The sequence below is a fragment of the Astyanax mexicanus genome, chromosome 3 (assembly GCF_023375975.1).
Source record: "Astyanax mexicanus isolate ESR-SI-001 chromosome 3, AstMex3_surface, whole genome shotgun sequence".
Taxonomy (NCBI): domain Eukaryota; kingdom Metazoa; phylum Chordata; class Actinopteri; order Characiformes; family Acestrorhamphidae; genus Astyanax; species Astyanax mexicanus.
Genome location: NC_064410.1, coordinates 50,082,234 through 50,109,986, shown reverse-complemented (window position 1 = coordinate 50,109,986; position 27,753 = coordinate 50,082,234). Strand labels below are relative to the sequence as shown.

The window sequence follows — 27,753 nt, the reverse complement described above, 5'->3', positions numbered from 1 at the left end:
CCATATGCTCTAAACATGTTGACGTCTACACGCACAGAAACAGCCAACACGACGGAAAATGTATAAACTGCCCATTTTTACAAATTCCGAAAACAAACACACAAACTCACCATCTCCATCGTCTCCAACTGCCATGGCTGCACTGCTGCTGAGAACAGGCTCTTTCACTCTCTCACTCGTCCTCTTTTCCCCTCTCTCTCTCACTCCCTCTCTCTCCGTCACGTTGTGTCAGGGGAAAGCAGTGACAGGCACAGCTCTCTCTAACCCTCTCCCCCAAACGCAGCGTACTGGGCAAGTTTACCAAATAACTACGCCTTTTCAGCTCTATCCAAAACATTAAGACCCATGCAGAAGTGCTACCAGCTACTTATAAAATAATAATAATAATAATCCTTACAATTTTAGTATTAAAATACAAACAGAGCAGAGATTTTTGCAATAAAAATAAGCACAAAGCACCAGTATTAACTTTACAGACATTACTTTTACTTTTACAAACTGGGGTTATCCAATTGTTTTTTAAACAAATTAAATGAACACTTCCCCATGCCTTAAGGACCAAAAAAAAGCTTTTGATTCCACTCAATTCAGTCTGCTGTCTACTGTGAAACACATTTTCATTATAAGGAATTTCACTACAATTCAGTCAGTCACATACTGATATTTCTACACTGATCAATCCTAACATTACATTTAAACCACCTGCATTTGTGACACTAAAACATTTGACCTCTAAATAGGTCATGTGGTATCTGACACTAAGATGTTAGCAGCAGATCCTTTAACTGCAACTTAGTTGTGAAGTGGGGCCTCCTACTATATATATGCCACCCCTTGACAGGTGCTATTATCTATTTTTTTGTCCTGTCAGTGGTTTTAATTTAATGACAAAATGAAAAAGGAATAGATGATAAGCAATATTGATAAAAAGAGAGAAAAACAAGGGAATATGTCTTGATTTCACTTTTAAGCATAAATTGTACCTCTGTGCATCGCCAATTTCCATAAAACATAATTCATCATCATAAAACATCACGTTATACAGCACTTATCTCACAGATTGCTGCAAAGCCAGTCACCAGTACTGATCAGTTTCCCTGTAGAACTGATGGAGCACACTACAACCTGGCATGCCATCAATCTTAAAGACCTCAGAGTCATATTTGAATCATGCTCCACTTTAACCAAAGAGAAAATGTCTAGGCTATCTGACAAAAGCCTGATAATTAAAAAAGATTTATACAGCTCTGCCAATAAAACTTAGCAACTCAATACCAACAATCTGCAACTCAATCAATCATCTTAATGCTGCCTTACCTTGACTGAGGCTGAGAGCCATGTTCCCAGAATTCAACACTTCATCAAACCGGCTCAAAATAGTCTGCAACCTGCAAAACGAAGAGAGAAAGCATAAATATCACTGAAGAACACAGCGGAGAACACAGCAGGATGAAGTCACAGCTGTTCCCGAGAAGTGAGCGGAGGATAAAATTGAACAGTCACGACTACTCTCCAACCAATCCCACAAAAAAATAAACATTAATGAGCAATCAGCAATTTGTATTTTTGCTGTCAACGCCTACGCACACTCATCACAGAAAACCATCTGAGATACTGTCTGTTAGTGGGAGTGTATTAGTGTATTTTAGAATGCTTCATTATTTGAAAACTGTGCTGAAGCTAAAAAAAAAAAAAAACTGTATAATGTAAATATCATAGCTGAACATAATTATTTGTACCAATAAAGTATATATCATAGCTATAATAACTGCAATACACTTAAAATCAGAAAGGGCTTTAGTATGCCTTTAGATGAAAGGGTTTATTACTAACATAAAAATTGCATTTGCTGACAGAAATAAAAATGATTGTGCAGCTTAAATGGTTCAGCTTAAATCTGCTAGGCTGCTACTTGCTGGTTGCTACGGTATCTCAGGTGGTTAATATGGTGTTGCTAGGTGGTTGCAATTGGGGCTGCATAATATAGTGTTTTAGCTTTGCACCTGCAGTGTGGGCATGTATAACTGTAACATCACAAAAAAAGCCATTTCACATAATACAAATTTTGTGAAAAGTTATAACTTGTAAAAGGAAAACATGCACTGTTAATACGTGAGATATTCATCAGTAGCAGATTTAATCTGCTCATATAATTTATTTAACTCCAATCTTGGATACACATAGTACATTATTAATATGACATGTTGGATCATTGATTTCTGATTAAACCTAGAAAGATCTTATGTATATTTTAATACTGCAATACTGCAAATGAGAATACAGTAGCACAATTACACAATTTTAATGAGCAATCAATTCAATTATTGAGACCATAATACATACATAATTAAAAACAAAAATACTTTAACATACAGAGCTCTTCTCACTAAATAAACACAATGGGAAATATGCAGTTTGGCAAAAATGACTGATGTCATGTTCATACATTGTATGATAAGTTGATAACGTAATCATCGTGACAGGCTGAACTACAATGACTGCTCTCATCAGCAACAACAACAAAGCTGCCAAAAAGAGGTAGCTAGCAGAGCCGTTGGAGTGCGGCCATGACAGCAACCTCACACTTAAAATCAAGCAAACAATGGAGAATATTGTGAGCTTCAGCAGACAGAGTGAAAGTCACACACCCATCAAGATTCCTAGAGCTCCAGACAAAACCATAAGCTACATAGAGTCCCTCAAACTCTAGATCAGTGAGCTAAGTACTCTACCACTACTATTGCACTACTGACATCCTCAGTTAAACCCAACACCACCTACACTTTCAAAAACAGAAAGATCAAATGCTTTTTTACCAATTAACCGTGAGACCACGATTAGCAAGGCAATATACTGAAACGTTTCATAATCTAATTGATTATGAAAACTGTCACAGCTTGAATACACACAATCATATGCACAAAAAAATTAGTAAATGTTTAATTTTATATCCTATCAGAACAGTGGGATCTAAAGAAAAAGTACAAAATTGCAAAATGAACCACTGTCTGTCCTTACATGTAACCCAGAGTTTGGCAATTAACTGCAACTGAATAAAAAAAAAAAAAAACAGCCCTTAACAACCTCTAACCAAATTTATTTGGCCCTTATCAGCTAGATTTCCTTTTTAAATTGTATTATTACTTTGCCCACTGTGTGATTCATATACTTACCCATTAAAAATATACTATGATATTCGTATGCAATATTTTCTTTTTAAATATACACTAGTGCATCTACAAAAAAACAGAATATCATTAAAAAGTTACTTTATTTCAGTAATTCAGTTCAAAATGTGAACTCATTATATAGATCTATTACACACAGAGTGATCTATTTTAAGCGTTTATATCTTTATTGTTGATGATTATTTCTTATAGTCAATGAAAACCCAAAAATCAGTGTATCAGAAGATTAGAATAATATATAAGCCCAATTGGTAATTTTGGCAGTGTGGGCAGTGTGCCAAGTACTGCTGGAAAATGAAATTCACATCTTTATAAAAGTTGTCAGCAGAGGGAAGCATAAGTGCAGCAAGGTTTTCCGGGAAAACACTGCGCTCACTTTAGACTTGATAAAACACAGTGTAAAAAAAAAAAAAAAAAATCGATTACTCAGTGTGTAATATGAGTTTCACATTTTAAACTGAATTACTGAAATAAAGTAACTTTTCAATAATATTTAATATAGAGTGTATTCTTCTTACGGTTCACTGCAGAAAGGCCATACACAATGTTCTGAAAGAAAATCTAAACAAGCAGATCACAACCAAACAGTCTGGCCACAATCTCTGTTCTCTGCCGAGGTCTGGTTTCAGAACACACAACTAGACAGGAGAATAGTTCTACCCCTAAGCGGTACACATTATGAGCAGTTAAGCTGTGCAATATTGCACAAACTTGCAGCTGCACTTCATGTCTACACAGTAGTTCAAACAAAGTCACTATTATTCTATCTGCCCCACTGTTATCACCTGCTGAACTGTCTGAACAAGAACATGACTTTACAACATGCACAAAAACATAATACCAATATTTTAACCTCACTTCTATTTTCATTTATTATTATATTATTGCACAAATGCTGGATACAGATTAGTACAAAGTATTAATAGGAATTCTAGTGCACCTGTTGTGCGTCATCACTGCCACCCAAAGTCCTTGCATCTCCATTTTTGCTCTTTTTCTCCTAAAACTTTCTAAATGACTTGAAATTCTTCAGTGAAGCTGGGTAACCGGACTACGATTCAGGTCTCCAATGAGGAAACCACTCGTTTTTTACCCATATAAGAGTAATTCTCCTATTACAACGTCCTACCTGTAGAACATGATTCAGTGGAAAACTATGGAACAATTCTGAAAGAGCCAATACCATGTGTAACAAACCCTTTAAAATCTGTGTAAAAGTTCCTTACAGCACTCTGTCCATCATTTTAACTTAAAGTACCGAAGTGATCCAGAATATCCTGAGAGCATCACAGGACGGTGTGTTTGTGAATGTGTTTTTCATCTGACCTTATTTACAGAATGCAGGAGTGCTGGGTTTAGTGCTTGATATAAAACTAGGTTAACTCATTTTAAAAGTGTATCTTTGGCTCTGCTCAGCTCTGTTCCAACCATTTGAACTATTGGCATGCTTTCATTAAATGTTTTACATTCTACATAACCAGATCTAACCTGATTTCTACAAACAAATGTTCAAATAAAAGTTATAAAATTGTTGTTCTGTCATGTGTGTTACATCAAAATTGTAACATTAAAATATGTACAGTCATATATAGCCACAATAAAAAAATACACGAATAAGCTGCTCACTAAATTTATCTGATTCAATGTGGAATTTTTTACATTACATTACATTACATTTGGCAGACGCTTTTGTCCAAAGCGACTTACAATATTGAAGTGCAAATAATAGAAGAGGTTAAGTACAAAAATAATAGAAGTTAAAAATAAAGCATCTATAGATAGGGCCTTAAGGAGGTCAGAGGGAAATAATGGGATAGAGGAGTAGAGAAGAGAAAGAAGGAGATGAGGTTAGAATTAGTTAGTTTGTTAGAGGTGTTAGGAGAGGTGTCTTCAGGAGTTTCTTAAAGATAGCGAGAGATTCTCCTGATCTGGTAGTGGAAGGTAGTTTGTTCCACCATTGGGGAACTCTGTATGAGAACAGTCTGGATTGCTTTGTGTGAGTGTTTGGCAAAGCGAGGAGACGTTCATTGGAGGAGCGCAGCGGCCGGGAGGTAGCGTAAGCCTTCAGGAGCGAGTGCAGGTAGGAAGGAGCCTGTACTGTCATCACCTTGTAGGCGATTGTAAGCACTTTGAATTTGATGCGAGCAGCAACGGGTAACCAGTGGAGCTCAATGAGCAGCGGAGTGACATGTGCCCGTTTTGGTTGGTTGAAGACCAAACGTGCTGCTGCATTCTGAATCATCTGTAGTGGTTTTACTACACAGGCCGGGAGGCCAGTTAGTACGGCATTGCAGTAGTCAAGGCGTGAGATTACCACAGCTTGTACCAGGAGTTGGGTGGCCTGTTGCGTCAGAAACGGTCGAATTTTTCAGATGTTGTAAAGCGCAAAGCGGCAGGATCGAGCAACTGAGGCCACATGGTGCGTGAAGAGAAGCTGGTCATCAACCATGACACCCAGGTTCCTAGCAACCTTTGTCGGTGAGAGAGAGAGAGAGTCGATGGTTATGGCAAAGTTGTGTTGAATAGAAGGTTTTGCTGGTATGACCAGAAGTTCAGTCTTTGAGAGGTTTAGTTGGAGGTGATGTTCCTTCATCCATGCGGATATGTCTGAGAGACACTGTGATATTCGTGCAGAGATTGAGTGATCATCTGGTGAGAACGACAGGTATAGCTGAGTGTCGTCAGCAAAGCAGTGGTAGGAAAAACCATGTGAGCGGATAACCCGACCTAGAGAGGTGGTGTATATTGAGAAGAGAAGAGGTCCCAGTACCGAACCCTGGGGAACCCCAGTGGGTAACGAGTGGGCTGGGGACAGCGTCCTTGCCATGACACCCTGAACGAGCGCCCAGTGAGGTACAATCTGAACCATGACAGCGCATTGTCCGAGATCCCCAATTTTGTGTCTATTTTGTATATTCAGAAATAAGTTTAGGATCTTATGGGTTATAACAGAATGAAATAAAAAACACTGACATAACTATACCAAGAATGGCAAAATGACATTACATACAATAAAATGACATTACGTACATACAATATTTGAATTAATATAGTCCAACAATTACCAGGGGTTCCTGAAGTAGAAAAAAATATAGACTTTTTAACTGTTTTCTGTTTTATTTTGAATACTGTGAACAGCCTACTAAGCAAAATCCGAATCTCGATCCAGCACACCAAAACACAATCCTATCTAAAGGATGGTCACACAGCTTTTGATTACCAAAATGCAAAATGTATCGCTGCAGGCTAAGGCTTTAATCATTGAATCAAAGGGTAATAATATGGAACTGAAGCAAATTTTAACAGCAGAGACATGCAAGTCATTTGTTTGTAATTTATTATATTCATGCCATATTTTTTTAAAAACATGAAACATGCTACAACATTCACACAGTATTTTGTACTGCACTGAATTCAAATCCACAGAAATTCAGAATGCTAAGTTTCTTCCATTAATATTACTATCCTATTCTTGTAAAGCTTGTATTTTTTAGCTGAAAAACTGCTAGTTTGTGAAGAGGTAGTAAACTCAATATAGTAAACCTGCTGTTTTTCAAGCTCACTGTTGTTAATGCTTTATAATGTACCCGATTAATCTGCCAACTTACAGCTTTGCTCCATAGAGAGACATATTATTGGTTTTATTTAGCAATTCTAAGTTCAGAAGAGAAAAAACATTTTATTTATTACGCAAAATGAAATAAATCTTTAATTAACTCTCACTGTTCTACCACTCACTCCACATCTTTTCTTTCCTCTATTAGGGCTTCTGTGTCCAAGCTTTATCTCGTTCAGTACTCTCCCTGAAGACTAGATTCAGATAAGACTTGAATAAAAAAAATAAAAAAAAATCATAAAAACTACACTAAGAACTCTAATCAGTGACCAATATGTACCACATCGCACATTTATTTGTATTAGCATTTTAAATGTGATTAACTTTGATTAATAACTGTGATGAATTTGGAACAACACCACCACTCGTTTCAAACATGCCAGCCCCCCCCCACCACTTCAGATAAAAATCCTGAAATTGTGAGAAATACTAAGAAACGGAGATTACAGATAGTTAACTTTGTGAGCTGCACTAACCCTATTTAATGCTTCTATTTAAATACTTCTAGGGAATTTCTTCACAGGTGTTTGGGTAGATTATATTTGCCAATGATTTCTGCCAAGGTGCTGGAGTTGGAGAGACGGAGATGGAACGTGTTAAAACAAGATACAAGAAACATTATACTAATACTAATGCCACTTTAATAAACTCAAGTTTCTTAACCTGAAAACTCATTCTCCCAGAATCAAAACATATCCTAACTGTGATTTACAATGGCAAAACTATCATTTTAGAGGAAAAGCAATGTTTAACTAAAAAACAGGGTGGACCAAGGCCTAGATGTGCAAGATAAGAACTTAACAATCTGAAAGTTTAAGCTTACAAGGCAGAGGAAAGCCGCAGAATTAGTATCAAACATGATGCAAGTGTTTTGTGTGGATCTATACATATGTATATAGTTTGTGTGTGTATGTGTATGTGTGTCTGTGTGTCCCCGCAGGCTTGTAGTGAGGGACTAAGCATGCGTCTTAAACTGATCACAGTCTAGACGGCTCAGCCATGTTATTCCCTCATTCGTTGCCACAGACGTCCACACACAGTTCTCCCCTATCCCCGTTTACTGCAGCCAGTGTACAATTCTTCCCCTTTGTGTCTAAAATGGTGCAGCGCCAGAGACCCAGAAGACGGGAAGCATCACAGAGGCACAAAAAGCACTTCATATCATCCAAGAAACACCATTAGCAGCAGCCAGCAGAGCCAGAAAAAGACAAAACAAAGAAATGAGTGAAGAAAGGCAGAAGACAGCTCAGAGCAAGGAAACGAGCAATCATCCCACCCACCTGCACAGACATCTTCAGCTTTCTTTTGTGTGCGCAGACGTTTAGAAAGGCAGCCAAATCCTACAAACTGCTGTGCATGTGTGTGAGCGCAGGGCTGAGAAACTGCATGTCAGTGTGTGTGCGTGCGTGTGTGCCTATCTGTGACAGCCTAGGGATTCTGTTCCCCTTTACATAACCTCCTGCTTGGAACAGACAGCAGTGGGAGGGGCCAGAGCTCAGCAGCTCAGAGACAAGACGACTGAGTCTGCCCCTCCCCCTCAAAATAACACACAGAGTTGGTATTACTATCTTTGTGCACTTGCACTCGTGTGACACTGCATGTATGCCTAAAGGTACAGCAACAGAGAAAATAAATAATAACTATTATGGGATTATTATAGATTTAATGTAAAAAATGAGATTTGAACAAACAATCATCAGCATACTCATATAAATAGCATGTTTTTGTGTTTTTCCCTGATATAGACACACATGATTGTACTTTAAATAATAAACAAATTATAAATTAATCTAAAAAAATGAGAACCCAAAACTCAAACACAAAGCAAAAAAGTCAGAGAGAAGCAAAGTGACCTCCATCTCCCTACAACAAAATGATCAGAACTGTAGGATTACTTTAGATACCCCTAAATAAACACAGGGTTCATAAACACTGTCAACAACTATAAGCAAGCAATCTAGTTCAAAAAAGTTTTGTTTTTGTGACAAATTCCCTGCAATACTGCCAAGGCCAGCTGCTGTATCTATTAGCACTGTGCCATATCTGTTAGCTGTTAGCACTGCGGCTAACCCAATATTCTACAATTTCTACAAAAAAGTACATTAAAGAGCATAAGTCTCCCCTAATTCATACACCAGAAATTTGCAATATTCTGAGTAGGGGTGCAAACACATAGTCATATAAACATAGTCATATAAACATTGACAGCTTAGCATCACCTAAATATTCTGGGGATTCAGAGTGCAACAGATACATCACCAAATTACCATTAGTAAAAAAAAAATATGAGTCAAACCAAATTATGGTTCCAATATTCCTGCACATTCCTGATGTTTTTGTTTTCACAAAGGCCTAAAATGTAAACATTTAATTTCATGTCTCCTTGCTGTCCTTCCCCTCCCTCTCCCTCTGCTTTAGTTGCCCTGAGTCTGCCTCGTTCTTGTTTTGACTGACACCTTCCACAGGCCAGCCTTTCAGTCTGTAACCATGTCAACAAAATGTGTCCAGTTCTCCCTCTCCATTTCTCCCTAACCCTCTATCTACCCACTCTCTGTCCAGTCCCATCTCTCAATCGTCCCTGTGCTGAAAAGGCACAGCCTCCACACACAAACCGGGTTTATACACCCGCCTCTCAGGCCCTGAGTAATCAGATCCACTCATATCAGCATGATGTGATGCAACAGAATTCCACAGGGAAAAGCACAGCACACAACACACACCAGCAGTCAAATGCTCCAAACCGTCACAGCCCAGAAAGACCCCCACCTCATAACCCTGCTGTACAGTTTTACTGGGGCAAAGCCTTTAGCGCACAGAAGCTAAAACTGCAGACTCAATGACATTCAATGTATCCGTGGTCCTCAGACTTTTAGACCATGAACCAACCATGATCAAATTAAGTTTTCAGTGGTCTGAGGTTCACTTTAAACAATACTCTTGTGCTGTCTGCTGCAGGAGTGGAAGCTATCTGCTCCCAGTGCCACATGTGGGGTTGCGTGATTGGCTCATTTTGTAACATGACTGCTTCAACTTATCGGGTTACTTCTCTTTATATCAGTGTACACTAATAAACTCAGACTTTGATAGAACTTAAGCAAGTTACTATTATAAACTCAGTTTTGAGAAGTGAGTGCGGGTATACTGACAGTATAGTGAAAAACAACAGCCATGGCCTGCATGGACAATTTTCTCATAAGAGACTGGCTGCTATTTCTTTACCGCCTGAGTGTTTGTATGCAAGCAAAACAATAAAGAAAGCTTATGTGATTGTCCGCAATCCATGGTTCAGATTGAGTTCTTATGTGTAAAAGTAAGCCAATAGTGAGCCCATTCCCCAAACGTGCGTCAAACAAGTCCTGGGTGCAGTCTCATTTATTCAGGACCTGTAATTCTTGAGATATCAATATAATGCTGCACACACACACATTCACAGTAGGCTAGATGTGGTCTCCAAGCCTCCAATAAGTATTATAGATTGCAAAGGCTTGCCTGCCTTTGCAATCTAAAAGCTAATATGTTAAGATGTTTAATTGTTGTTTCTGGGTAATGCATTATGCCTAATAGATCTTAGATGGCTTCACACAGAGGAAAACAACAGGAGTTCAGTGAACATCACTCTCTTCATGGCATCACCTTAATTCCTGGTTTAATCATTCAAAATTAATGCTGATGCAGAAACTATTGTGAATTAGTTTATTTCTCTTTGGTGTAAAATATACTGTGGTGTTCCACAGGGTTCTACTCTAGGACCTATAGAAACAATGTTAATACTTACAGTACTGTATTTATGAGAATGAAGAACCAAAAGTATTTAATTTTTGTTTAGACAATGTTGTTTAGACATATTTATGATAAATAATGGCATTTTAGGCCATGATATTGCTGTAATAATTATTTAGTAGCATATGTATGCAATTTTATGTTCATTTTAAAGAACGATTTTATGTCATATGACTATTCAGATAATACATTTAGATTGCTGGTTTAAATATGTCAAATAACAAGAACATGGCTAAAACAAAACTGATGCATTTGTGCATCGTGTTAATGGGCCTTCTGTGCAAAAAAAAAATAAATAACAACCTACTGGACAATTTTGAGGTCAGAAAAAGTATTGGGGCACCTGATCATTCATTGTTTCATCTAAATTCATAAGAATTAAAATCAAGTATATCCTGCTTTTGTTAGAGTAACTATATAATGCGAAGGGAAGGCTGTGTCATTAATGTTAGGATTTGATTGCATTTAGCGAAAAGAGCATTACTGAGGTTGGGATGTTGGATGATCAACACACTACCTCATCCCCTTATACCTCATCTAACTCATCCCCCAACATACTTAATATAGCACAGCCATTCTAGAGAACACAGTTCAACTGCACCACAGCTCAATGCTGGGTGTGTGTATACCCGACTAGACCATGACTGGAATTGTGCCAATTGGCTCATGTTTAGCTGTTTCAGACTGTTTATAGTGACTCCATATGCTGTATGAATGGCTTCATTAAAAGGAGTGTCCACAAACATTCGGGTATATTGAGGAATGAAAGCAATCACATTTTGCAGATGCAATTCATTGGTGTTCCTTATCTCACTATGATTAAGTATCCTAAAAACAGTCCCGTACACTTCCAGAGGAATACAGTTAAGTATAGAAATACAGTACTAGCATAATATTGCCTAGACTATAATAAAGAGCTTGGCCTTAGACAGAATACTTTAAGACCCAATTGATATAGCAGCACAGGGGTGGAGATGTGGTGTACATTTTCAACCTTTGAGAACTCAAGTAGCTGCATCATGACGTGCATGCCAAAACCTCCCCTGTGCACTTGATGACCTTGTGAAGAACTAGTCTTTCACCAGGAACACTGGAGACATGTAGACCCTGCTAAAAAAATTTAAAATAATCGGCAGCTCAAGCTAGCTGGGCTGGCTGATCAGCTTAAATCTGACCAGCTGATGGTTTGTTGGTTTGATGGTTTATTTGAGTTTGATGGTTTAGCTGGTCTATAAAGCATGATCAACCTGACCGAACAAGACAACCACTATGACTATTGCTGGTTCATCATGGGTGTCACACAAGAAATTAGCTGGTTAAAGCATACTATGTTTTTTGCGTTTCATCAGTTTTCATCAGAGCAGATGTTAATGTGGCATGAACAAACCATGTTCTCTCAGTAAGAAATGCTACACTCAACACTTTTAACATCACTGCTTGATCTCCAAGGAAATCTCAAGACACCAGATAATGCAGTGTCTGCAAGTTTGAGAAGACATTAGCATTACAAAAGCTTTTTACCAAGTAGGATTTTTGGATCTACAATACCACTTTTCTCAGTTTACATCTGCTTACACATTACATGAGCTTATGATTAATCTTTTATTTTCTTCTAGTCCTTCAAAATGTACAGTAAAGGACATAAACAGCATTTTGGTAATACTCTCGTCCAGAACAGCTTTTGAATGTGGTGTAGGAGTCTTGCCCACATACTGGCCCACACACAAATCTCAGCAATAAACAGGGTTCATACACTTTTTAATCAATACATTTCCATGATTTTCATGCCATTTTCATGCCTTCGCAGGAAATTTTCACGACTATACGATTTTAAAACAGTGCAAACATGGACGGTAAAACCAAAAATCAGCTAAAACTATGATCAAAATTGATTATAGTAGGCCTAAAATGAATCTGACAGACATTATTTAATAATAAAATATATGCGTCAGATCCTGAGAACTCCATTGTGTAGGGCTACATTACTGGACTAACTCTGAGTATTTATTAGCTAAAAATAGATTTTCTCAGATGATAAAATGAAACACAAAGATTTGAAGACCAAATTTCCATGACTTTTCCAAAAAAAATTTTTGGTATTTCTATTTTTCCAAAACATATCCAGGCCTGGTAATAGATATTTTCAGATTCCACCCCTTTTCAAGTTTTTTATGACCGTACAAATACTAGATACAACACTGTGATTTTATTTTTATACTATTAGTTGCTAAGGTTGTTGTTTGGCAAGGTAGTCCTGGTGGATGCAAAGGTGTTGCTTTGCAGTTGCATGGTGCATGCTACAGTGTTGCATGGGGGATGCTACAGTGTTGCTACCGTGTTGCTGGATAACTGCTAAGCTATCCCATGTGGATGCTATGTTATTGTGAGGCAGCTGGAATGAACTTGCCTAATTGTTGCTTTGAGTGTTGTTCTGACATTGCAAAAAAGTTGTTAAGTCGACGCTGTAAAACTGTGCTTATTCGGGTCCTACTAGTGTATTTGCATTGTGACATAAGAAAAGTGCACAAACATTTGCCATTACATGTATCCCTGTAAAAATACAAACCTTATTTCTTCTTTTACCCATTCAAGTTCTACACAGTTCTACTTCAGTCTCACAAATGATTTCTTGCCTTTCATTTTGATATGGTCCAGGGCAGTAACTTGTTTGTAATTTAAAACTATTTTAATATGAACTGTCTGTCTGTGACAGTATAAAACACTGACCGTGCAGCTGGTAGTCCTCTCTTGCTTAGATCTGCTCTCACTCGCTCTCCTACATGTCGATACACCTCCACCAGGGCTGATATGGCAGACTCCCGCACCTGCAAAGTACAAAACACTTGCAAATTTGTGCAATCTCTAACCTACCATCAACAGAATTTACAAACATATGCAAGCATCCGTGCCAACGGCCTCACTCACACAAATGATGTCTACTTAAAGGATTATCTATGAAGTAGTTATTTTCCCTTTCATTCTCAGGCATTTCCATCCTTACCCTCTTTCTCAACTCATTCAGCCTCCTACAGATAACTCACTCTCTCTCTCTCTGACTCATCCTAATCTTTCTCCCTCTCTGAAGGAGCCAGTTAGCATATTAAACACTGACAAACACTCAAGTGGTGTAGAATAAGGGAAACCACCCAAATCTCTCCCTTTCTCTATCTCCACAAACACACACACTTATACAGGCTATATACTGTAAACACAAACAGAATCTCAAACACTAAAAGACCCATATAAATACAATTCCTCACCTGGGGGTTCTGGTCTCCTGTTAGTGTGCACAAATGAGGCACAAATTTACTCAGACTCAGTGGTTGGGCACCATACCTAAAAGAGACAGTGGGGAGAGGAGGAAAGTGGTTACTATATTACTTTCTAAATAAGAAATCAGCATGCAAAAATAAACAGTAGTATAGGAGCACTGAAGAAAAATACTGTGTGTTGGAAGTTTAAATAAGAAACTGGTTCATATTTTCATGCATTATGGGGATGCAAAAGAACTTTGTTTTTTGGGAAAATGATGATACAATTCTTTGGAAACTGGCTTATAATATAGATTTTTTTTGTTAAGTACCGTATATGATAGCTCTAAAGATATATATAAAAAAGGTGAATATATAGTATTCGTTAAAACTTATATCCCAAACATGAACAAAATAAAAAAATTGCCAAAAATGTCACAAATTCTTATTTGTGTTGGAAGGAAAGAATACCCCTTAGATTTAGAATACGGGTAGTAGGGGTGGGCAAAAAGGTCCTATAATATCACAATGTTTCATTGTATTTTTTTGTAATAATAATCTTGGTAAAACACTAAAAAAATAGTACTATTTATTTCAAATAACATACTACTGCAACAAAATTACTTTATTCCCTATAATTTTATGCAAATAAATAAATAAATAAATAATAGTTAAAGAATAAATATATATGTAAATATGTAGAGATAAATAACATAAGTTGACAAAAAATCTATCACAGAACTAAAGCATAGAATATTTAGCGAATGCCTAAAAACTGCATTCAGCAAATGATACAAAAAATAAAAAAAATAAACAAAATCCTGATATGGATTATATTATATTGATGCTATGAAAAGGGGTCAAATTACTTTTCCTGAAAAGAAATGCTTGCAAAATTAACAGGGATATAACCAGTACCATAACCAGCAGGTGACTGAGAAGATGTCAGAATCTTATTTTACAGAAAAGAGAGTTTTTTATGACCCCCTTGTTTTTGTATCTTTTTTGTTTAAGCTGTCTTACTGTACCAAATAACTAACAATAAAAAAAAAACAATAAACACACTGGTAAATATCGTGGCTTAAATATACGAAATATAGACCATGTAAGGAAGTTCAGGGTTCACTATGTATCAAGGTCAGTGTATCTTTTTTCTATGGCGTGTTTTCCACTAGCGTCAGTAGTATGTGTGTGCACCTTGTACTAGTGAACGAAAGGCACTACACTGTAGCCATGTGTTGACTTGACCTCTGTGGGAGTGAAGCACACAGGTAAGAGGATTACTTCAGCCTGTAGGAGTTCTGTGAAGACTACGTCTCAGAGTGAGATCATAGGTAGAGAATGTGCAGGTTTGCGTGAGTAATGCCACTCAATAGGAATCCTAGTACACACTTCATTTAGCACTGTCCTCTGAAAGGCCTCAAAACATTAAGGTAATACTGTAGTGCCAGACCATGATACATCCAGATATTAAACATACAAACAAACAGAGCTTTGCTGTAATGCTGGTATTTATTTTAATATAACTACAATTCCATCTATTGTGTGCCCAGCCTCACCCTAAATCTGCACTCCCGTTCCATCAGTGAGATCATGAGGGTGTCTCTGTACATTAACCCTACGTTTGCACTATGGTGAACAGCACCCTCTGTTGGATTACACAGTAAATACAAGTGTGAGTGAATACAACTAGAGTGTCTGTGGACTCACGCGTTGAGTGTGGCGACCAGGCACAAACACAGGCCCTCTCTGCTGCGGAAGTTCTTGTGTTTAAAGCCAGAGAACAACCTCTCCCAAACGTACTACACACAGACAGAGAGAGAGAGAGAGAGAAATGATCCACTGTGTGTACTGAAACAGGAACAGGCACAAGCAGAGAAATGGAGAACAGACATGTAAGGAGCCACATGAATTACTGTCAGAGGTTATGGAAAAGGAAGTAAAGGCACTAGCATGGCTGATCATTAATGAGAGATTATCTTAAGTAACGGTTTTAAGGGAGAAAGAACTAAGATGAGAGAGAAAAAAGAAGCGGAGAAAGCGTGTGAGCGAAAGAGGAGACAGAAAAAAGAAAGAGCAGAGAAACAGAAAAGGGAGAAAAAAGGGGAGAAAAACATCTTCGAGAGAAAGAAAAAGCATAGAGAGAAAAAGGTTTATAAGAAAGATTTAAATAATGAAAGAGGAGGGAGAGAGAAAGAAAGTTAGAATCAGGATAAAAAGAAGAGAAAGAAAAGGGGGTAAGAAGGAACGCTAGAAAGAGTAGAGAAAGAACAAAAAAGGAGAGGAGAGAGGAGAGGAAAGAAAAATATGAGGAAGAGAGAGAAAGAAGACAATAATAAGAGAAGAGAGGCAAAATGCAGATAATGGGACAAAATTCTAGAAAAAGTAGAGAAAGAGAAAAGAAAGACAAGAAATGAAAGATGATGAAGGGAAAGAGGAGGAGCGAAAAGGGTTAGAGAAAAACAGAAGAGAAAATGATCAAGTAGAGAGAGAAAGAGAGAGAGAGAGAGAGAGAAAGAGAGAGAGCGAGAAAGAGAGAGAGAGAGCAAGTGTGTGTGTGTGCGCGTGTATGTGTGAGTGACCCACCATGGGAGTGGCTGCCTGTTCCATCAGTTTGAGAATGAGCGCCTGCGCCTGATCTCGAACCTGATCCTTCCCATCACCCAGACGATCCACTAACGCAGGAACCACTGAGAAAGATAGAGAGATAGAGAGAGAGAAACAGAGAGAGATATTTACCCTGATTTTGATTTTTTTTATTTTGATCTCAGAACCTCAAGAATAGGGTCATTCTTTTCTTTTTTTTTCTCTCTATTGGTGTAAACGTGTGTGCGTGTTTTTCAGGGATGAATGAGGTTATGAGGGGGTGCTCTGTGTTACAAGCAAAACAAGCTGTTTCCTTGGTGAATTGAGAGGGACCGGAGCCAGCACAGCTGAGAGAGTGGCATTCATCTGAAGATTATGTCATCTTACGAGAACTGAGTCACTGTGGTATTCCCCTCTCTTACAGAGGCAGCTGCAATCAGAACGTCTCGCTTTTTAGGTGGGCTTGATGAGATCTCTCCTCCCATCATCTATACCAGAATACCGGTACCAGTGTAGCAACAAGAGGATTAAACCTATTCCTGGACTGCGCAGCATTCTGAACACAGATTTTCCATTGAATTGAAAATACAATCCATGACTAAGCTTAATCCGTGCCTGGGAATCCAGTCCCATGAGGAGGTCAATGATAGCATTTTACTCCAGAAAATGTCCAGCCTGTTCTGCACTGGTAGAAATGCTCTCTGTTCATCATCATTTAAAAGACAAAAATCCTGCTTTCCTTTAACCTCTCGAGCTTCGATTTCTCCACTGTGCCCCAGCAGGCGAGGCAAAATTATATTAAACCAATAATATCATGTTTCACCTCCCACTACCCACTACCATTCAAAGAACAGAAATGCTACAAATCTCCCCTCTCACGAATAACATTTTCCAATACATACATATTGAGCAGAATTATTGCTACAGCTTTTATACCCTTCCATGCACGATTTTGACAGCACTACAATAAATTAAAGCCATATCAAGACCACAGAAAGCTACAGTCAAATCACACATGACTGATATTCACAGAGAGTAGGGCAGCCAATGCGCTCAGCTTACATTGACATCCTAGCCCTGTACAGCTCATTTCTTTTAACTTGAACAGACAGGTAGTAAAAAAAGTAAATAGATATAAAGTTCCTAAGTAATGCTGAATGCTTAATGTATTTTTTTTTCTTTACTTTGCCGTTTTTCTCTGCCGTTTTTCACCTCTTCCTAATTGCATTTTATATAGCAGTGCACTGATATGCTATGCTATACTGCTGATGCTCACATTTGGGAAGGGGTGAAGAGTGTGAGACGGGTGCTATGTATTGTAAATTATTAACTTAATTTCAAGCTCACATTCAGAGAAGGAACTACCTGAAAAATATCTGATTAAAACAGGCTATGACGGGTTTGTAAGACCTACTCGTAGTACAGGAAACACTGGTTCATTACCTTATCATGATTATGTAAAATGTCATCTGATAATGTGACACTGTGATATATTTGGAATATACCATGATGCTGGAGTTAAAAGCAGGCAATTGAAAGAATTTTGTCCTAATCATGATTTTGTATTTATCAAGGATATCATCAGTACTTCAAGAACACTGACCAGCTGTGTGTTTCTTTAAAATATCATAATTACAGGGTGTAGAGCAGAAACTTCAACAGAATGAACCATATAAAATTGGGCATAATGAATACAAAGGCTTGACAGAAGTTTAAGTACTGTACTGGGGAAAAATCATTAAACAGAGCGGGATTTTTTTTTGGTGCTATGCATGAATTTTGTTCGCATGTCAAAATATTTCAGAAAGCTTTCACACCTACCTACAGACTTAAAATAGCAGGTGTGAAAAAAAATCTCCAAACCACAGGTTACATCAAACGATCAAAAGAGGTGGTCTCAATCCGGATAAACTACACCATGATTCAGTCTGCTTACATTGTGAAAACTCGTGAAAACTCGTTGGTGTAGCCTATTGTCTCACATTAAACAACAGAAGAAGAAAAAGAACTGGTGTAGCACTAAAACCCAACTCTACTTCACATGAGCACAACAGATTAGGCAGTGATTCGATTCATCTATCTACACCTCTAACTGTAGACTAACCCTAACTTATAAATAAAAATAAAAGGAATGTGAGTGTAATCTGTTACACTCCTTCTGCTGTGATGCACTTGAACCTAAAGGAAGTTAAATTTTGGTTGGGAGGCAGAATTTAGCTGAACACCTGGAAAACAACATAACACTATTCAAAACAATTGATACCATGCACAGGGAGACATAGCCCATGTAACAACAACAGAATGTAGCTTTATGCTGCTCAATGAACTGCAGTGTGAAACCTAAACTTACCAAACCAAATATACATTATAATAATATATAAAGTATTATTATAATAACATATTTTTCATATTGCTTCCCCCTGACTATAGTAGGTTCTGTAAGAACATGTGTGTTGGTTTACCTGTGCCCACATATCCTCTGAAGCGTTCGCTCATTCGATCGACAAACGCACTGACGATATCGATCCCCAGCAAAGCAACCTGACAAAATAAATAAATAAATGAACACACAAATCAACTGAGAATGCACAGTAATTATGATCTCATGCTTTCTCGCAAACATATACCATCTCTCATACAAACACACACACACACACACACACACACAGCTGAAAGATACAACACTGCAGCTGGACCACAGTCAAGCATAAAGCCTGAAAAAGCATTACTGCTACCTCTCTTCCCGCAAAGATCTAAAAAACATTTCATAAAATGAGTGTAAATCATTCGCAGTGTCTTTCTACATGTGTTTGTAGACAGAGTGTGTCTGGGAGAATGCATGTGTGTGTATTTGAGGGTTGTGGTGGGATTGCTGCAGTGTGTTTCTTGGCAGTGCAGGATGGAAGTCCACATTCCAGAGAAACAATCAAATATTCACTACATCCCAGGAGCTCCAGTTATGACCTATTTTAGTCAAAGCAGCCAGAGAGTCCTGAGTAAGACAAGGTATGCAGCACTGTAGAGCACCTGGCCTTTAGATTCTCCATAACCACTGCTGTAACCTAAAGAACATTTAAATATAAAAAGATACAAGTTATAAAAGATTATTCCAAGCAATTAAATTACATTAAATCGTCCGATATGAACATACAGGGTGCCCTTACATGGTTTTATGTGTGGCACCATGTTGCCCATTTAGCGTCATCCAATGTTACTGCTTTTTTTATTTATCTGGCCACATAAAAACTTAATTTCTCTACTATTTAGACCATTTTTTATCCTGCTGCATGCACAAAACTGTGGCAATATGAAACGGTCAGCCTTTAAAACCTGCTTTGATGGCAAAGCACCTGCTAGAGCTCGGTGTTAAAGATGCACTGCAACCTCCTCTCACAAGGACAATGAGATTCATGGCAGTACAGTAATAATCTAGGCCTCTGCTGCACAGCCTTACTCTCTGCTTATACAGCATAAATCCAACCCCATTACAGATAATTTATACTTATGTCCAAATGAGCAATAAGTATATGGACAAAAATACTGGGAGACCTGCTCATTCATAGTTTCTTCCTATATGAATCCTGCTTTTGGCGAAATAACTGTCTCTACTGTCCAGAGAAGGATGTCCACTTGACTGTGGAGCATTGCTATGAGGACTAGATTGTATTCAGCCATGAGATCTTTGGTAAGGCCACCTCATCTTCACCTCATCCCAAAAGTACTGCCCGCAGCACCATCATTTAAGAGAACACAGTTCCCTCATCAGGGACAAGACAAGCTCTGTGTGCAACTTAAAGTAGCTACATACATTTATTATAAACAGTGCCGAACATATACAGTACATACAGTGTCTCTGAAGACATTTTCATACCTTGTATCTGTGCCGGATGCTCAAAAGAGGTCTGCAGCTAAATGTCAAAAACGCATTAGCTATCAAAGCTTCATTAAAGTCCATTAGAGATATGCCAATAGCCTAAAAGGTGCATTCAGTCATTACATCCGTAAACACAAGGCTGAACTGGCAGGCCTATACTTGAAGACTTGAATAGTGTGGAATTAAACATTTATTATACAATATTTTCAATTTTGCTAACAAAAAACACTTGTATTATGTGGGAACATGTAAGAAACCATGAATATCTTATATATGCATCATTTGGTCATTTCAAACCATCCAACTGTGCCCAGCATAGATGAGCTCAGAAACATTTAGGGTAAAATGGTTTGGTTTTCTTCATATTTTCTAAAAAAGAAGATAAACATTTGGTGTCCCCAGGTTGCTAAACAGGGCTAGGCCATATATTGCAAAAAAAAAGTATTTATTGGAGGCTCTCTATTATAAGCTATTAAACAATTACCATGCTGTATGGTTGTATGGGCCATTTGCAATATGGTTTGGTTTCTGGAGGGGGAACACAGTCTTGTGTAATTTATGCAAATTATTTGTAGTCTTTCATTGATCAGGCTGAGGCCCAACTGTTATGTTAATTGTTAAAAATATATATTTGAGACATGGTCAAATATCTACTTTTTAAATGTACTGCATGCTGTTCCTTTTTGTGTTACAAATAAATACTGCTCCTTTAACACGACTGAAAATGTCAAATTATATATCAGCATTTCTTTTAAGCATATCAAGATATAAGTTTTTATTTTAGTCATGGAGCAGCTCTGCTACCAGTTCAGCACATATCTACAAAAATAAGCTGGCTGAATGAAAGGATGGATCATGTCTCCTTAAATGTCTCCTAACCTCAGAACAATACCCCCCAAAACCCCTCCCCCAGCCTCACACAGCCAGGACCACAGATGCTCACCCATTTCCTTACTACACACACACACAATCAGTGTAATATGAATAGTAATGTAACCAGGCCTGCAATTTTTTTGGTTTCGACCCCACAGCTACAGCTAGTCTATTAAACACAATGTACATTCAGTTATCTAACAGCTACTTCATTCAGTGATAGCTAGGGTTAGCAATATGGCCCTAATGTCAAAGTGACATGAGGAGCTTGCAGCACACTGGGAAAGTGTTTCTTGAGATAAGCTTTGGATTAGGAGGCTAGAAACTGCATTTTTCCCTCAGATTTAGGTTAGCAAACTGCAGGAATGAGCTTTTACTGAGGACTTTGGTCGAGGTGTATTGAGCATACCGTGCCTGACTGCTGCAGGACTGACTGCTCCCAACAAAACAATGCAATCAGTGCTGATAATGTTTGGGTTCACCTATGCCTGGGCAGCTCGTTTTTAATAATAACATTAGCTGGCTAAAATGTTTATTTATGAACAAGGTGTTTAGAACCACACTGTTATCTTGTTAGTTATCACTGATCTAAAACAATAAACAAAACAAAAAGGGGGCTAGTTTAGCAAGGTTAGTAACCTACCTTGTAGCTTGTTTCTTATGATATCAACACAACATAAAATAACAACACTAAAATAATTTATCATTTCAAAATAAGGGTACATTCATTACCACTAATAACAACAGAATGTCTTAAGTAATAATTAATACACAATTACTGATTTGACTGCATTGTACACAATGTACTGTATGTACACAATACCTTATACACAACACTGTATATACAATATACAATTACTGTGAAGCTTTGGGTGCATTTATTGTATATTGATCATGTTTGCAGAGGTTTGCTGCATATATGCACTTTGAATCAAAACTAACATACATCTTGATGTTTTTTCAAACCATAAGACACTTCTGAAACAAAACTATGTTTGATCTGGACAAACTGGGAGAAGAGAAAGGCAAAATGTCCAGTCTAATTGGAACGCAACATAGTCTATATCGATATAAATGATGCTGTCTCTTGTTATATCTTGTATAAAAATATATCAATAACTCTTAAAAACTCAATATATCTCCCAGGCCTGTGTTCTACATTTTAATATTTGGTAATTTGTTACATTACATTATTTTTATGTTACATTATTATCATATTTTTTATACAAAATCAGTGTCTTGGTTACTATATACAAAACAGAGCAAGATTTATAGACTTTCCATTGAATGTTAATATATAACGTTTAATAATGTTTAAAAACTAGTGTCAATCATTATTTGATTTATGAATTAACATAATCTAAACATTCTTAACATTATTAGCCAGCTAACTGTCCTAAGGGTTGTTATCTGTGACCCTTGCTGCAATGTGTCAGCTACCAATAATTTTAGTTAACTTTTAACAAAACTTAACAAAAAAAAAAACTACTGGTCAAATACAATAAACAAAAGATATAAAAATGTAGCTTAGCTTAGCTAGGTGAGTACCTACCTTAAAGTTGCTCGAATTGACCCACCCGGTCAGCTCATCTATGGTTTTATCCAGCCGGGATTTGTCCTGATCCACGTCCGCGGACCTCTGCGGGTCACTGAGGTAGTCAATTAGGTCCGGGCCGACCTGCAGCCGCCGGCTCACGTCCTTCTGCAAAACTTGCTGGTAAAAATAGTCCATGTTGTCATTTTCCTCCATGGCTTTGTAGCTAGTTTTGTAGCAAAGCGCTCAGAGGGGGGCAAGGCTGTTCGTGTGGCTCCTGCTAGTAACAGAAACAGCAGGGCAGCGGAGGAAATGTGACAAAAGCTCTGGAGTAAAAGTCGCTAACTAGTTATTTAGCTGAAGCTCCAAATTAATATATATATATATTAACTTTTGTTCTAGTGCAAATTATACAAATGAAAACTCCTACAAGTCATTTTACAAAAAAGAAATAACAAGCCAATACAATTTGAGAAACTGAATATGACTGAATAAACAAAAGTAGCTAGCCCAGTTATAACCTATTCAACTAGCTCAAACAAACAAAAACAGGGCTAGTTAGGTTAGCTAGGCGCTGCGGTCACAACAGCAGAGCTACGCGGGAAAGCGAGCGCCCTGGCTGGGGGAATAACAGTTAGCTTGGTTAGCTAACTAGCGCTAAGTTAGCTATGCTAGCTAACTAAAGCGATGCTCATGAAAGCGGCAGATGTGTCGTTAGCTAACTAGCTTAGCTAGCTAGCTGTAGCTAGCTAATCTTGTGGCCGGTCAGCCTGGGCCGTGCCGCCTGGCTCCTTCCGAGCCTCCATCTGACCAAGCCCAGCCCGCCTCACTTCGGCTCCTCTCGCCGACCCTCGGTGCCTCTCTTCGGGCTCTTCTGTTGGCGGTGCTCCCCCTGCAGTGCAGCCACCGGTCCTCACACTCACTCAACTCCCGAACAGTCACACCAACCCAATGCAGCCGCCGCTGCCGCTCACAATATATCGCTCTCACTCCTCCCCGGGTCTCCACAGCAGCGCTACCGGTACCTACAGCCGCCCTGCTCGGTCAGAGCCCCGCCAGCCTGCGCTACTGGACAAACACTGCTACTGACAGCAGCGCCCAGGCCTAGGGGTCCTTCAGCGCCGCACAGCAGCCCGCCATGTGTGCCTGTGTACAAAACCACGCTCCATTGAGGAACCCGGGAGGAAATTTCCCCCAGAGGCGGGTAACAATTCTACTGTAACACCGAGGACTGAAGACGAGCTGTGTGAGGCGTTATTATGACTCTGTTTACAAAATGCGAGATCTAAAAGAAAGTTTGGATCTAAATCCATAATCTGTGTGGTTTGGGGCCCTCTGCTGGTGCGTGACGTGAGATACTACACAGCAGAAAACACGCACGCACACACGTGCCTAATGGACATTAATAATAATAATAAAAATAATAATAATAATAATAATAATAATAATAATAACAACTACAGGGATAGTACAACTTTAAAAGTTAGCTTGGAAAAGCGTGCTAATAATGTTGAAAAAAGTTTATAAACAGCTAGAAAACTGTAAAAATAAGTCTGTCTGCTGCCTCTACTCTTTTGTCTGCTGTCTCTCCTCTTCTGTCTGCTGCTTCTCTTCCTCTATCCCCCCTCTCCTCCTCTGTCTGCTGCTTCTCTTCCTCTATCCCCCCTCTCCTCCTCTGTCTGCTGCTTCTCTTCCTCTATCCCACCTCTCCTCCTCTGTCTGCTGCTTCTCTTCCTCTATCCCACCTCTCCCCCTCTGTCTGCTGCCTCTTTTCTGTTTCCAGAAATTTCTGGACATTTCCGCTCTATCTGCTGCCTCTCCCCCTGTGTCTGCTGCCTCTTCCCCCTCTATCTGTTGCCTCTCCACCTGTGTCTGCTGCCTCTTCTATTCTGTCTGCTGCCTCTCCTCCTCTGTTTCCAGAAATGTTCATACATTTCTGCTTTATCTGCTGCCTCTCCTCCTCTGTCTGCTGCCTCCAGTCAACCAAACACACTCTTATTGATAGTTGTTGTTTATTTTTTATTATTTTTTACATTGTAGATTAATATTATAGACCTAAATGCTAGACTTACAAGAGCAGTGAGTGTTAAGGGCCTTGCTCAAGTGCCCAAAAGTGGTAACCTGCTAAACCCAAGCATCAAATTGTTTTATAGTTATATTTGCTGAACCTGCTTTAAGAAATATACAAGATACAAATTACAAGTGTGGTGAGTGTGCTTTAATTAGTTTAAATTAAACCATCATACTGCGAATGTGCTGCTATAATTAATACAAATTACATAAAAGTACAATACTGACTAGTAACACACAGTGGCAGATGAACATTTGGACACCCTAGTCATAATTTCTTCAACTGTCAATACTTACAATATAAACTTAAAGAACAAACAAATAATATCATATTTGCGGAAGGAATTGTACCTAATATATTAGTGTACAGAGGTCAACCTGTTTACCTACAGCATCATCAGTTAAAAACATAGTCAACAGTACAACCCCCCAGTGGTAAATCAACACCTACACTGTATTAAAGTTCACCAGATCGCACATAGGAGCAGTGTGGGTGCTAATTCAGCACTAGGGATTTTTTGTGTGTTGGGAAGATACAGATGTGGGAATATTGATTGAATCATAGAAAAGTCCCCAATATAGAACAAGGAAGAAACCCAGTACAGAAACAAGACAGAGAAAGAGAAGCACATGCTCCTGTGGTCAGTATCAAGTACTAGTTTCATGCTGGAATAAAAGAGCTTACATTACAAGCCACCAGGGCACATGCAGGGAAGGGATTTAAAGCATTTAAACCTCAATATATGTCCAACTGTTTGTGGACACCTATTCTAACAAAGCATTTGGCTACCTTAAGTTGCAACCACTGTAACACAGTTGTGCAAATGCACATACACAGCTTGTCTCTGTAGAGAAGTACTGCCAATAGAATAGCACCATGCCTAATGCCAGGCTTGGGTGAGAGGGCTACAAAGCTTCTAGTATTGAGCTGTGGAGCAGTGGAACTGTGTTCTCTGGAATTATGTTGCTCCATTCTGAACTTTGGTACGAGATAGGAGTTGTAGTGGGATGGTGATTATTTAACATCGTAACCTCATTAATGCTCTTGTCACTGAATGCAATCACATTGTCACATCAATGTTTAAAATCTAGATAAAAGGCAGTTATAAAAAAAACAGTTACTTCATCAAAAGCAGGATACGTTCTAAAACCCTTGACTTCGGAAGAAACAATAAATTTGCACGACCCAATAATTGTGGCTGCAGCTGATAACAAACAATCAAAGCTTTTTTTTCAGATTCTTTTTAAATTAACTTTACTATTAAGTCAGTTTGACTATTCCAAAAGGTCACAATGCAACACAGTGTAAGGATTTATTCAAACAGTCTCCCAATCAGCCTAAAACTATAAATCCTGCTTTGGCACCTCTTCGAGCACTTTCTGACTCAACAGAGGTATTGTTTAGAAATAAAAGTTCATTTCCTTTCAGTATTTCTTTATTTACTTTGAACAAGCCTCAATATTGTGACCATATAGTAACATTTATGAGCATTCCATTAGTGACACTGAGGTGTTTAAAAACTCCAGCAGCACTGCTGTGCCTAATCCATTTGTACCAAAACAACACATACTAACACACCACAACCATACCATTCACTTCAGTGCTGAGAATGATCCACACCTTAAATAATACCTTTGTAATACCTCTCTAATCCTGAACATTAAAGAACAGGGTGAAAGTTGGATAATAAAGTATACAGAGAAGCAGATACAGAACTACAGAGTGCTTATGAATGATCAGTGGAGCTGACAAAATGGATAATGGGTATAAAACAAGAAGTTGGTCATAATGTTAAGCTAATAATGAAATGTTTTAGGGAAGCAGTACCTAATTTAGCTTGTCCACAAATAACATGGAATGCACCCTGCATTTCTGGAAAGTGGCATTCACAATTGGGAAAAGTCTTCCTGGCACTAAGTTTAGGTGAAGCACCTGCAGGGTCTACAGGCCTGTTGTGGGGTTAACCATCTGACCTTTCACACTTGAGGGGAGGTCCCTAACCATAGCAGGTGTCCACTCAGAAACTTCACAAATCTACAAATCAGCTTATCTTTTTAATTCAAGAAAAATAAGAATCAGACAAAGGAATATTCTGCATCACCACTAGTCAATATAATAAAAATTCTAATTTTGATATTATTAATAGAAAGTTATATGATTGTTTACATGGTTGTTTTAAATGATTTTGTTTATTGTGTCTTTTATGAATAAATAAAGTAATGCGTTAAACAAGAATTGATGCATATGGAGCTAATGAAAAAGGCACAAGATATATTAACTATAATATATACAGCTCTGGAAAGAATTAAGAAACCACTTCAATTTCTGAATCAGTTTCTCTGTTGCAATATATAGGTATATGTTTGAGTAAAATAAACATTGTTGTTTTATTCTATAAACTATGGACAGCATTTCTTCCAAATTCCAAATAAAAATATTATTTAGAGCATTTATTTGCATTACATGAGAAATGGCTGAAAACAGACAAAAACGATGCAGAGCCTTCAGACCTCAAATAATGCAAGAAAGCAAGTTCATAGAGTTTAGAAATCAATATTTGGTGGAATAACCCTGGTTTTTAATCACACCTTTAATACATCTTGGCATGTTCTCCTCCACCAGTTTTACACACTGCTTTTGGATAATTTTATGCCACTCCTGGTGCAAAATTCAAGGAGTTCAGCTTGGTTTGATGGCTTGATGGTGATCATTTGTCTTCTTCTAGATTATATTCCAGAGGTTTTCAATTTGGTAAAATCGAAGAAACTCAATTTTTAAGTGGTTTCTTATTTTTTTCCAGAGCTGTATATATAAAATATTTATATAATACAATAATATTTATACTAGCAAAACTGATGATTTACTAGATAGGATCACTTAAAACAAGCACAATGTGATTAAATAGAGGTTTTACTTACTTACAAGCAAAACACTATGTTAATAAATAAAATAAATAAATAAAACCAGCATTTATTTGTAT

General features: G+C 38.0%; 1 protein-coding gene across 35 annotated transcripts in view; it reads right to left on the bottom strand.

The window, feature by feature from the left end:
• Positions 1 to 23,799, bottom strand: part of clasp2 (cytoplasmic linker associated protein 2) — a 68,324-nt gene extending 44,525 nt beyond the window's left edge. For 14 of the 35 annotated variants that reach the window (XM_049475452.1, XM_049475454.1, XM_049475456.1 and 11 more), the window contains exons 1-7: positions 22,721 to 23,797; positions 18,884 to 18,962; positions 16,422 to 16,525; positions 15,546 to 15,637; positions 13,845 to 13,920; positions 13,312 to 13,409; positions 1,318 to 1,388 (exon numbers count right to left, since the gene is read on the bottom strand). In XM_049475452.1, the coding sequence (XP_049331409.1) occupies positions 1,318 to 1,388; positions 13,312 to 13,409; positions 13,845 to 13,920; positions 15,546 to 15,637; positions 16,422 to 16,525; positions 18,884 to 18,962; positions 22,721 to 22,918 (718 nt within the window). In that variant the 5' untranslated portion in view covers positions 22,919 to 23,797. Of the gene's footprint in view, positions 1 to 110; positions 200 to 1,317; positions 1,389 to 8,084; positions 8,230 to 13,311; positions 13,410 to 13,844; positions 13,921 to 15,545; positions 15,638 to 16,421; positions 16,526 to 18,883; positions 18,963 to 22,720 lie in introns of those variants that run through there. The other 21 variants (XM_022683253.2, XM_022683264.2, XM_049475432.1 and 18 more) reach the window with 6 other exon arrangements.
• Between the last annotated feature and the right edge of the window lie 3,954 nt (positions 23,800 to 27,753).